Raw genomic sequence first — 12,776 nt, 5'->3', positions numbered from 1 at the left:
CAGAGAGATGGGGTTGCAACTTCGATGTCTGAATACCCAAATACCAGGCATGTTTGTTGCAGTGTTCTGCTCTTAACACGATAAAAAACAGTTTTGTCTGGGTACTACAGCAAACATGCAGAAGCAGGAATTCATCAAGAATAAAAATATTATTTCTTGGGAAAAGACATGATTTCTTTTTTTTTTTTCACAGATATCTTTCCAGTTTGTTCATCTGCCAGAAAATGCAATGCTTAGAGTCATTTGCAAAATAAAGAATATTTCACTTCTGTAAACAGTGGGTTGAATTTATGTAGTGGTTTAGCAGAAACACTAAGTGTAGCAGGGATCATTTGTAGCCTGTGCACTTTTCTTTGTTTTGATTCACTGGAATGTATGGGAAACAATCATCACAATGTTTAGACTGTAATGTAAATTTGCCTTCAGATGTTTCTCAGTAGCCTCTGTTCCTTTTCCTGACAGATAGATTCTGACAGTGCCTAGGAGATTCTCACTGCTTTCATGCCTTTTGTATCTGCTTACGTTTTGTCCCTATGAGGATATTATGCATATTGAATACTCTAAAAACAGGGATTTAAAAAAAATGTGGAGCTGAGTCCTCTATTTAAAAAAGATAAAATTTGCCATGTGACACTAGGAGTTCAGTACCTGTTAATGCAGAAACCTGGCAAAGACTTCTTTATAATGTTTTATGATACAAGAATTTTGGAAAGTAGGTAGGAATACAAATATTAGTGTGTTTATTTGTGTATTTTAAAACTTGAGTGATTTCTGCTCTGCTTTTTTTGTTGTACTGGACCTTTACATTAAAGCTGTCTTTCCTTTGTGCTATTAGATGGAAATCCCATGTTGGGACACTTGAAGAGAATCTTTTATTTGGCATAAATTGTAGCAAGAATACAGCCATTTATCAGATCTTTGTTCTAACTAGTTTGTGGAATCTCTGTTTCCTATTTCAAATACATTCATTGAATACATGTTAATGGGTTTCAGCTCACTAACTCATTACAGTGATGGCTTATAATAAAAGCATTCATCCATGTGGTATGATATAAAACAAGATCAAAGCAGAACTGGATTAGACTTTGGATGTCTGAACCATGGAAATTTATACTAGAAGGATTAAAAAAATTAATAAGCATTGGAAATGTCTATTTTAATTTGTTCAGGCATTTGTTAGGCTATTTTTTCAGTGATATGGAAGCAAACACCAAAATCTTACCAGAACAATAACAGACATTTCCTTCTAGAATATATTTCTTGTTCAAAAAAAATAAGCTAGATAGTGAATTTAGTGATACTTCATAATTAACTTAGGGCTGTCCTGCAGTGATGTATAACCAGGTAGATTAGTGGAATTCTTGTTGCCATCATTTAATTGCTCCATGGTGCAATGATAAATGGATGGTTTTGTTAGTGATTTTGTTGGCCTCACTCATGTGTAATTTAGGCTATTGTCCATACAGAAAATTATGTTCTAAGTATTTTCTGCTTTTTTTGGTAAATGTTTCTATAATAGCTTTTTAAATTTTTCTCCACTTAATTTTTGAGAACCTCTGACTTTGGCAGGAAAACAGACTGAAAAGTTGATGAAATAGAAAGTACACACATTGTATGGCAGTGACTTTTTAGCATTTCAGCTCCATAGAGTCTTTGTGGGATAACTGTCACATTTCACTTTTAGGTTTACTATTTCCGACAAGGTCATGAAGCATACGTTGTAATGGCCAAGAAGAACAAAATTTATAATATTAATCCCAAGAAACAACCGTGGCATAAAATGGAATTGCGGGTATGACAACTTCTTCTTTTTTGTTTGTATCTTAATATTACAAAAAAAAAAAAACCAAACCCCCCAAAAAACAAAAAAACCCCAACTAATTGGAAGTAAGTCCCTGATACAAGTAAATCTAGTGCTCTTAATATTGTAAGATAAGGGGAAAAATTTAACTTGCAGTCAAATTAAATCAGACCTTAAACTGTCCTACTTTTTGTATCAGCTTGAGCAGATAAGATGGTTATACTTCATAGCAAAATATTTTCAAACATATTGCATTGCGAAATAATAGCTCGTTGTGGAAGACTAAATTTCAGATTCTTGATTTTCACATGATCTGGCAGAAATATAGTACATTCAATTACCCATGTTTTCATGTTTCAGAAAGCTATTTCAATTAACTTCAGTGGTGGTACATAGTATTTTGTTTATTCTAGGAGCAAGAGCTGATGAAAATAGTTGGGATTAAGTATGAAGTGGGATTGCCTACTCTCTGCTGTCTTAAACTAGCTTTTCTTGACCCTGATACGGGTAAACTGACTGGAGGAGCCTTCACCATGAAGTAAGGAAAGCAATATTGTATGCAAATTGGGGGTTTTCTTGGATGGGGATGGCCAGGGGCGTGTTGAGGTTGAAAGTTAAATGATTACATTAATATTGACCTTGTGCTTTTCAAGTGTTGATTTCAAAGTGTTAATTTTTTATGTGCTTTATGTTATGCTTTTGCTGTTTTATTGCTTAATAGTTATGTGTTCTGTTGTAATTAGGTACCATGATATGCCAGATGTCATAGATTTCCTAGTTTTGAGGCAGCAGTTTGATGATGCAAAGCATAGGCGATGGAATATAGGTGAGTTGTGGGGAAAGTTGTGTGCTGTGGTTTTGTTTGTTTGTTTTTCTAAGTGTCTACCTATTTTCATGATAGCTTTCTTAAAAGTAGGTTATGGTAAAGAAATCCTAATACTATACTGAAGTCAAAGAGTAAGCTCTGCCCATAGTTAGCTGGGGAGTTCTACTTAGTCCTTGACCAAAGTGGCAGCAAGCAAGCTAAATATTGCAGGTGATCTTTAAAAGAAAATGCAAAGAAAATTTCATTTGTATATTTGCAGAGAGAATAGTTAGGGATAGATTTTAGGAATGTGGTGTTTATTGCTAGCTGAAAACTTTTTGTAACCTATATATTGTTTGTATCTAGTTTTTGTTTTGTTTTTTTTTAATTGAAGGCCCTCCTACAACTGCATTGCTACTAGGATTATTTTTTACCAATTTCTGAAATTTCTGCTGAAAACATAGGAATACTTTTCCAAAAATTGCAAACTGATGTCTAGATTGTACAAAAAGAATGCTCTTTCCATCTTCTTATACTTTTGGAATTCTTTTCTAAACCCTGTGGTTTAACTTCACTGAAGCATATATAGTTAAAATTCACTGCCAAGTGATGAGGGAATGACTTGGATTCTTTTTACTTTGCCTGTGCCCAGTTATTTTGGAATACTGGATATTGGAACAATGCCCATGAGTGGTAGGTCCTCCAGTCAGATCTATTTACAAGTCAGCTTATCCATATGATGACAAAGATCACCTTTCAGCCATAGAATGAATTAATCTCCTGTCCTTTGATCTCCTTAGGTTGTATGCCTCAGCACTATCCTTAGGTTGGGTACTTTCTAATGTATAATTACATGATGCCATAGGAATAAGTTCCATATCATTTCATACTTTACACTCTGTTGTCTGAAAAGATAGCTCATCTTCAGTTCTCTAGGGAATTTGGTAAAGATCCTAGACTTCTGATCCAATAAGAAATGTAAACCTTGATTTCTTCTCAAAGATCATTTCAGTTTCAAGATCTCATAAGTGACAAGGTTGATGAAGATCTACTAATAGGTTGCTAAGCTTTGCTCTTTCCTTATGGTTATGGATCTGTGGTCTTGTCTTCCTCTGCCATGCCATGTTTTTGCACAAAATCATTGCAGCAGCAGCAGAATGATTGCCATTGTTTGTGAACAGCCTAGCCAGGCTTCCTGAGCTCATTCTGTATTTCAAGAAATTTGCCATCTGGAATAAATCCAAGCTACACAGAAAGTATTGGAAGTACCAGGACCTTTTATCAAGCTTCCAGTGCAAATAATGTGAATTTTTGTTTTTGTTTTGGCTTTGTTTTAGGGAAGAATATCTGCGTATCTATTATATTTTTTAATATTAAATTTGTATAATTGTATGAATCCTTTTAGAAAAAAACAAACATAAAGTTTGAAATTACATGTTCTTATTTGCATTCAGATTCTATTTACTGCATAGATGTATATTACTATAGTTAAACTTCAAGTTTAACTATAGTAAGGTGTAGTTAAACTTCAAGTTTAACTATAGTAAGGTGTAGTTAAACTTTTGTAAGTTTCACCCAGGTATTAAAGAGTTTAACACTTGGGCTAAAAGCTATTCCAGAAGTATTCCTGCAACTTCAGCTGTGTGTCTAGGACAGGTGTGCATGCCTGTCTCTTACATAGCAGCCACTGTGAGTTGCACATACATTTTTTTGTTATCTTCAAGTGAACATTATTCAGGCATACTCAGTTCTGGAAAACTGCACTAGAGCTGCCTTCTTCTGAGAGATTTTAGACTGCTCTCTGCATAGATGAGGTAGCACAGAGGACATGGGGAAAGTAGAGATTCAGGAGACGGTTCTTTCACTGATGTTGTTTTCTGCTTTAGCATTCTGTCTGTACGAATGCTGTGGCTCTTGAGACCTTAGAAGCAGCTGCCACTATATGCCTCTTTAAGTGGTTTTGATCTGCTTAATATTCAGCTCAGTGAAGTCACTCCTAGTTGTACCTATGGACGTTCCTTTGTAAAACTGATCACTAGGGAAGGCTGTATTGGAAAACTGTAATTTTATAGCTTTTCAGAAAATAAATTATTCTTTCAAAATAAAGCATCAGCCCTTATTTACATTTTTGATCTTGCATTTCAGATATTTCTGGTTTACTTGGTTCTCTTCAGCACAATTAGGATTATTAGTAGAAGCTTTATAATTGTCCTGAATTATTAGTGATCATTAAATTCAATTTTTTAAAAAATGCAGTAAAGAAAGCAGACCATTTTTGAGAATAGATTTACTTCCTATTTCAGACAACTTCAGCAAGCATTTGGGCAGGGCGTGGATGTATTGAAATGGAACAAATACTGCAGCAGCTGAGAGTGTGTATATATTCAAATCCGACATAAAAATGTGTAGTTCTTGGAATCTCAGGCTTAAATTACATTTTTTTCTTGTATTGAACAGAATACTACACTAAAATCGTTTCTTAATTTTGTGGCATGTGTTGTAGAAAATGTTAGCATTTATGATGGTGTGTAATACATGCATTCTCATGTGTAATTTTTTTTAATAATGTTTCTGACCTTTTTCTCAGCTGTGTGAATGCTTTGTGGTGGTGAAGCCATTGCAAGTCACAGTAAATTACTTTGCTAACCTTTTGAGCAAGCTTTAATAAATTTTATTCCATTATCAGTCAGATTGCCTGCATAGTAAAGAGAATGAACCTCTTGAGTTACATTTGCATTGCTGAAAAAGCACTTCAGAAACTAAAGAGGACGAGCTCAGCAGCTTGTAAAATATTCCCCATACAGAAGTGTCACAGTGCTCAGTTATTTTAAGGTAGCATGTAGTATTTAATGCAAGTAGATTTGAGTTTTAAAGGAGTCTTAAAGCATTGAAATGTCTTACCTTTTATATGAAATTAAGAAATAAATTAATAAATAAAGAAGATGTAGGTAGATTTGCAAATAATGATTTTTCTAAAATGCTATATTAACTTTCATTTTGGTTAAAAAACAATTTTCAGAAATAATTTAATAGTTTGGTTAGTTTTTAACTGAGCATTGACTCATGCTTGCCTGCCTACAGTTTTCCAATGTTCAGAAGGATTTCTGTATTCAAGATGAAGCCAGATATCTCTAAACCTGCTTTTCTGGGAGGGTAGCATGCCTTATATTGACAAAATTATTTTGTGTTCTTACCTAGGTGATCGTTTCAGGTCAGTGATAGATGATGCTTGGTGGTTTGGAACAATTGAAAGCCAGGAACCTCTTCAGCCTGATTATCCTGATAGCTTATTTCAGTGCTACAATGTCTGGTTAGCAAATTTATCTTCAATCTTTTTAATGTAAATTAGTTACTTCATTTGAAGTACTGACTGAGAAACTTACTTTCATTAAATTCAGTCATGCATCTCACTGTACCAGTTTATTATAATATTCTGTGGTGTATAATTTAAAGTTTTGTTACAAACATTAAATAATTACATTGATGAAGCAATATTAGTAGATAATTTAAGTGTGTTTATTTTTAAGCTGGGACAATGGTGATACTGAGAAGATGAGCCCTTGGGACATGGAGCTGATACCAAGTAATGGTATGTTACCTCATTAATATAATTTGCTGTACAAGTGTTTTTTAAAATTAAAATATATGTCATACATAAACAATCCTGTTTTTTCGGGGAAGTGGGAAAAAGGTCCACTTTAAATGTAAGCCAGTTGCATTTAAAGAATATCGTTAAATCAATTACTAAACTAAAAAATAATCAAGATAAAAGAACTAGGAAAAAACAGCCATGCTAGATAAACTGAGTGATGTTGAAAATAGAAATAATACAAAAATTGCTATTGATAATGTACAGTTAAACTTAACTCTTTGTACAATTAGGAAGATAAACCCATGCCCTAGGTTAGCTTGAAGAAACTGCTGCTTGAAGATAAGTCATCATTCCTGCAGCTATTCAGTGCATTGCAGATGCAACCTGTGCCTGTGAGAGAGTTTGGTAATAGCAGCATTTTCCTCCCCCTCTGGCCCAGCACATGTAGCAGATACAGAGGCTGCAGAGTGGACAGCATAGCATGGGCACTATTCACATGTTCACAGTTTTTTGCTTAGTTGGTCAGGTTTTTCTAAGACTTCATAGAACTCTTGTTAAAAAGCAAAGTAGAATCGGCATTTTTATTAAACATTTGATAATATTGTCTCTTGAAAGTAAGCATAAATAATTCATAATTATTTTAATTTTAATTGTGTTCATTTCAATTTTTTAATTTGGTTCAATCCTTCTTTTAATAGGTATCTCTTTGTCATAAGTAAAAGAGAGGTGTTAGTGATAACATGATGAAAATAAATAATTAAAATAGACTGCCCCTGTTTACTTTTTAGTAAAGGCCAATTCCTGTTGTCTTAAGAAAGGAAAAACCATTTTCAGATAAGGAATAGGTACTGATTAGGATACCTAAACCTGAATCTGATTTTTTTTTTTTTTTGCTATATTCACAAATATCAGCATTTGTTATAATTCTTGAAATTGTTAAGAGGACTGCTCAACATCATACTTGAAAAATCTGCTGTTACAGTATAAACTACTCAAAATTGGTAGGTCCTCAAGGATGCTAAGGTGATAAGACTATTAATTTGCATACTCAGGAACAGTGGTTTTAGTATTTGACCTCAAAACTGTGGCAGTGTAGAACCACTACCTGGAGAATGTTTTAGCAGTGATGTCAAAGTTATCTTAAACTCTCTCTGAAAATCATCTGCCATTCCTTACCAAAATAACTTATTACCAAGAGTATTGGCTTTTAAACACAGAATAAAACCAAAACCAAACCACAAGCTTTAACTGTGATAAATGAGTGTCTTAGTTGGTTCTAAAATAAATTTTACAATTAGTATTTGGAAGAGGATAAATCTTCAGGGAGGACCTCTACACCAAACTGCATTGTAAGGATTTAAATGTAACACAGAATAATATACAGGATACTGGATACATCCAAAATGTCTTTGAACAAATCAAGAACTATGCATTTATAAAAAATTATTTCATGGTATCTTTGATTTACAGGTATGTGTATTACACAAGATACAAACATTTATGTTTTATTTCATTTTCATATTACATTCCAGCTGTATTTCCAGAAGAACTGGGAACTAGTGTTCCTTTAACTGACGATGAACGTAGAACACTGCTCTACAAACCTTTGGATGGAGAGTGGGGTTCCAGGACCCGAGATGAGGAGTGTGACAGAATTATTGCAGGGATAAATCAGCTTATGACTCTAGGTAAAGTTTGAATAATATAGCAAATGTTTTTGGCTTATGTTTTTCAGATTATGATCATGTGCACTTCTGACATTACCAAAATGAATATGATAAAATTCACATTTAACCTCTTGGTTAACAGTAACAAAACTTTTTCATTGAAAATTTTTGAAGTTTTTTTATAGTGAGTACTTATGAAACCTACATTTTTTCCTGTTTTCCACGGTAACTATTGTTTCTTGGTAGATAATTTGACATATGCTAGGGGTTTGGGTTTTATATGTTAAAAGCAAGTTACTTGATTTTTTAACTTTAGCTACCAGAATCTCATGTTGGGGTTAAAATTAAAACCTGTATGATTAAGTGGATATTAACTAAATTACAGACAGATGGGGGGAGGAGAAAAAAAGCATAGATTTACTTAGATAATTAATATCTATATGTGAATTTTCCCTGTATTAGCCTTTTCTAATTCCTGATTTCTTCCCCACATTTCCTTAATTACGTAAAATGTTGAGGGAAAAGCAATTGATTTATCTTAGGAAAGCTACTTGCTCTTTGGTTGTGGAGCAATGATTCTTTACAGGCAGCTTCTGAAAAAATAATTGTTAAAATGTTTAACACATTGCTGCAAAATTTGCCTGATCACAGATGGATGTCTGGATGGAGATCCATCAGTAAATACAGGCTGAATTATGAGTCTTCTGAGTCTTCTGTGTGTCTTTATGGGGATCAAAAGATGTTCAATCAGCAGTCTTAGGTTTTGGGCTAACAGTGGTCATGCATTAAACATAAAAGTCACAGATACTTTCTTTAACTGAGTTTTGAAGCACTTGATGCAAAGTAAGATTTATGTTTCAAAACAAGTCAAAAACCTCTTAACTCTTGAATTAATTCTGATTACCTTTATATTCCATATGGTTTCTTTGACATACTGCATAAGAAGCCTCCCTTCTCTCTAAGGAATTGTCTGTACAGTGTAGAAGAACAAATTAGAGATTTCTGTTAAAAAACCCCAAAACTGTGAGGAAATGAAATTTGAGCTGCTTTTGCTGTAAGAGTAAGCTAAGGATAATTGTTTGATATATTGCATTATGATGTGTATGGTAGACCGCTTAGTTTGGGATTCGGCTATAGCAGCTGTGGTGCATATCGGTACAAAGTAGCAGTTGCTAGAACATTCAAAAGAGTAAGTAAACAGCTTTTAGAAGAAGAGCAGTCTTTTAGCAGCAGCACATAAAGATTTTTGGTACTTTTAAAGGTGATTTTATGGTTTTGTATTACAGTATTTTTTCCTTGAGATACAAGATGTTAGAATGATGTGTCTAAGCCCTCATGATGATTCTAAATACAGGAGGCAAAAAGCAAGGTTGTTTAGGTGCACAGATTTAAATTGCTCAGCAGCCCTCTAGCTCTGTATTGGATTGGCTTTGGAAGGCTTCTTTGCTTTTAGGTAGGGACAGGAGAGAGTGTTTCTGTTTACTTGGAGTGTGGATTTTACCCACATCTTACAGAGGCTGAAATAGCACTGTAACTTTTATGGCCGGAGTTTAATGTATTGCTTTGTTTAAAGATGTGAGAGTGGCAATATAAAGTGAAATGAAATGAGCCTGTGCTGTAAATAACTATATTGAATTGCATGCCTTCATCTGTGTATAATTTTTATACTTTTCAAATGTCTGTATTTCAAATATGCACTTGCTATGCCTTTGGGGAGTGTGGTGCTTCGTGCATAACATAATGGGCACCCAGTCACTGCAGCAATGGGATGTACAGCACAACCTCAGCAAGCACTCTAAATAGAATATCAGAAATCATTTGGAGTATCTAGTTACTGTTATTTTTGGGAAACTCCTGTGCATTTCAAACGTGAAGAAATGGTTTATGTTGGGGGGGTGAATCTTGAAACTGCTATGGAAGTTTGTGGTATATAACACTGGGGGTTTTGTGGTTTGCTTGTTTTTTTTGGTTTTTTTTTTTTTTTTTTCATCTAGATATTGCTTCTGCATTTGTGGCACCAGTGGATCTTCAGGCTTACCCAATGTATTGCACTGTTGTGGCATATCCCACAGACCTCAGTACCATTAAGCAAAGACTGGAAAGCAGATTTTACAGGTTAGATCCAATTCTCAGTTCTGCTGTGATCTACGAACGGCTGTATTTTTGGTAGCTCTTTGTCTTGTCATACCAAACTAGGAGGTGGCTATGGGTGCGTGCTTTTACTTCCTTTCATCTTCTATCCTCAATCTAGGTTTCCGTTTTCTAAAACTCAACAATGGATTGAACACCTCCAAAGTATATTTTCGAACTATATGGCGTTCAAATTCCTGATTATGTAAATGACTTATGCCATGTGAGATTCAAACTGCAGGGTTAGTAAAGTGACTTTTAGTCCAAAGGATAAAGTTTCCACTTAATAGTTTTTAAAGTACTTTCAAAATTTAATAAGAGAAACCTTAGAAATATCTCAAGTGGTTTTTTTTTGTCCTGATGTGCTTTAGAAAATATTCTTGTATCACTTAAGCAGCTACATAGAATCTGACTTCTTGAATTATTGGTGTTGAACTTCTGAGTTGTTGTACAACAAAAAAAACTTATACTTTTTGATACTGTTTTGATATTTTCTTAAACTGATTTCAATTGCTGTGGGTTTTTTTTTTTGTTTGTTTGTTTTTTTTTTTTTTTTTTTTTAGTAAATATCTATATGGGAGTATAGTTCTTTATAGTTCTTATGTCAGTTTCCTTGAGTTTTTGTTCTATTTCTCATTTTAAAATCAGTGTCACTTTAGTTTCTTTTGAATAAATATGGATAGGATTTTGTTTGGGCCCAATTTCGAAGTTAATTTTTATTGTTTTGTACATGCTAAATGAAGACTGAATTCTAAACTAAATTTGCTTTTTCATTTTCAAAATAGCACCTGTTTTTTATCATTCTATTGCAATATTGAATTCCCTGTTTATTGTGTCATATGAGGTAATCCAGCTTTCTCTTCTATAATTCACTGCTTTGCTGTCAGATGGACTTTTGCTGGATTTTGTTTCTCTTGTGAAAAGAGAAAGCAGTTATTTTTGGTAATCAACACACCTTCAATAAATGGACTGTTTGAGTTTGAAATATTGCTGAGGCCTAGTTAGGTAATAACCTACCACATTGTATTGCACTTTGCAGTGATTTATGTATATATATATATATGTTTAGTGGATTGTTCAGATCACTTTTGATTTTTGGTAGTTTTTCATGAGGCTTACCATAAAACTGTAACTTTTATGCCATCAGTCATTACTATCTTCTTATCTTTTTTAGATTTTGATCTATTTTTTCAGTTATTCTGCTTCTGTGCATAATTTTTTATAATGTGGCTATTCTATAGTTAGGTTATTAAATCAGGGGAAATCTGATTGTTGTCTGTCAGAAAAAGGTATACTCTGAAACATTTTTATTACTATTTTGTTAATCCTTAACTGAGTTCAAAGGCGATGTAGGATGGTTATATATATCATAACGGAAAAATAAAAGCTGAAGTGTCACAGCTGAGTTTTCCTGAGGGGTGTCAGCTGTATGTTCTTAAAGCCATTTGTATAGATCACCACAGAATATAACATAGAATGGGAAGCCAGAGGAAGCTGCCTGCTGCTGGTCACTGAGGGCAGCATATCTGATGTGCACATTTTCTGATGTAAGGGAAAAACAATGGTGCATGAGAAGAAGGCTGTAATGTTTTTTTTCCCTGCTCATATACATTGGTAGAAATTGTCCTTATTTCTTTTTCCTTTTCTTTTCTGCCAACTGTTTTGATGCAGGCGCCTTTCTTCGTTAATGTGGGAAGTCCGGTACATCGAACACAATACTCGCACATTTAACGAACCTGGAAGTCCTATTGTCAAATCTGCCAAATTTGTCACAGATCTTCTGCTACACTTCATAAAGTGAGTTGCTTAGTAGGTCTGTTGTTATTCCTATCTCTTACCAAGGCAAGAGCCTTTTTATATCTGAATTCTAAAATAAGATAGTTCTGCACTTTAAATAAACCTGTTGTCCGCTGTTGGGGCAGAAGAGAATAGAGCTTATGTTGACAAAGAATCCATAAGTTTGCAAAACAAGTTTTGTAATACATTGAGTGGCATAGATTGGCATGGCATTTTATTTTGAGAGACTTTCTCCCAAATGATAAAAATGGGTTTGAGTTCATGGAGTTACAGATCTTCATTAAGTTACCGATATATTCATTGCTAAGTTAGGAGTTCTAATTTTGAGTTTAATACTGGCTGTGTTAACATAATTCTAAAATCTGGATTACAATTTATAATAGCTTTGAAAATGATGTTTTATGTGTTTACAAAGTAAAAATTAAAGGCTTTGTAGTCAACTGAAGTTGTAGCTGTCTTTCAAACATTCTATTATTATCTATAGACAAACTCATTGACAAATATTTAAGATCTTTCAGTCAGTTGACACATCTACAGAACTGAAGTTTGTAAGAACTTACTATGCCCACAGCCTTGGTTTGCTTGTACACAATGAGCACTGCTGTTTCCACCTTGTAGACACAGCAAGATACTTCATTAGTTTAACAAAAATTGTGACATTTTTAGTGATTTGGTTTGTCAGTGTTAAATTGAATCAAGTTATTTTTTATTTGTGTGTTCTTAAAAAAAATTATAACTCTGTTTAGTATTTGGAAATCTACAACTTTGAGTCCATAAATAAATCTTCAATTTCTCTAGTACCTGTGATATATGATATTTTCTGGAAAATATAAAACACTTTACTGCTTTAGACATTAAAAGTTTTAGTGAAGTATATACCATTAGGAACAGATACATATCTAAAGGGTTTTTCTGTTACTAATTTTATTCTTTAACATCTTTGTCCTACATGTTTTTCTTTCTGATTAATTAAACAGTTCAGGG

The 12,776-nt window shown here is 33.6% G+C and overlaps 1 protein-coding gene across 2 annotated transcripts in view; it reads left to right on the top strand.

Annotated features, from left to right (window-relative positions):
- Window positions 1–12,776, top strand: part of LOC121360486 (pleckstrin homology domain interacting protein) — a 106,352-nt gene that overhangs the window by 79,436 nt on the left and 14,140 nt on the right. For both annotated transcript variants that reach the window (XM_041480346.1, XM_041480345.1), the window contains exons 25-32: window positions 1,685–1,792; window positions 2,215–2,339; window positions 2,545–2,627; window positions 5,805–5,916; window positions 6,134–6,195; window positions 7,731–7,886; window positions 9,860–9,980; window positions 11,667–11,792. In XM_041480346.1, coding sequence (XP_041336280.1) covers window positions 1,685–1,792; window positions 2,215–2,339; window positions 2,545–2,627; window positions 5,805–5,916; window positions 6,134–6,195; window positions 7,731–7,886; window positions 9,860–9,980; window positions 11,667–11,792 — 893 coding nt within the window. The remainder of the gene's footprint in view (window positions 1–1,684; window positions 1,793–2,214; window positions 2,340–2,544; window positions 2,628–5,804; window positions 5,917–6,133; window positions 6,196–7,730; window positions 7,887–9,859; window positions 9,981–11,666; window positions 11,793–12,776) is intronic.

This window comes from Pyrgilauda ruficollis, unplaced genomic scaffold (assembly GCF_017590135.1).
Source record: "Pyrgilauda ruficollis isolate IOZ18807 unplaced genomic scaffold, ASM1759013v1 scaffold51, whole genome shotgun sequence".
NCBI classification, from domain to species: Eukaryota; Metazoa; Chordata; class Aves; order Passeriformes; family Passeridae; genus Pyrgilauda; species Pyrgilauda ruficollis.
This window is presented reverse-complemented; position numbering and strand designations above follow the sequence as displayed.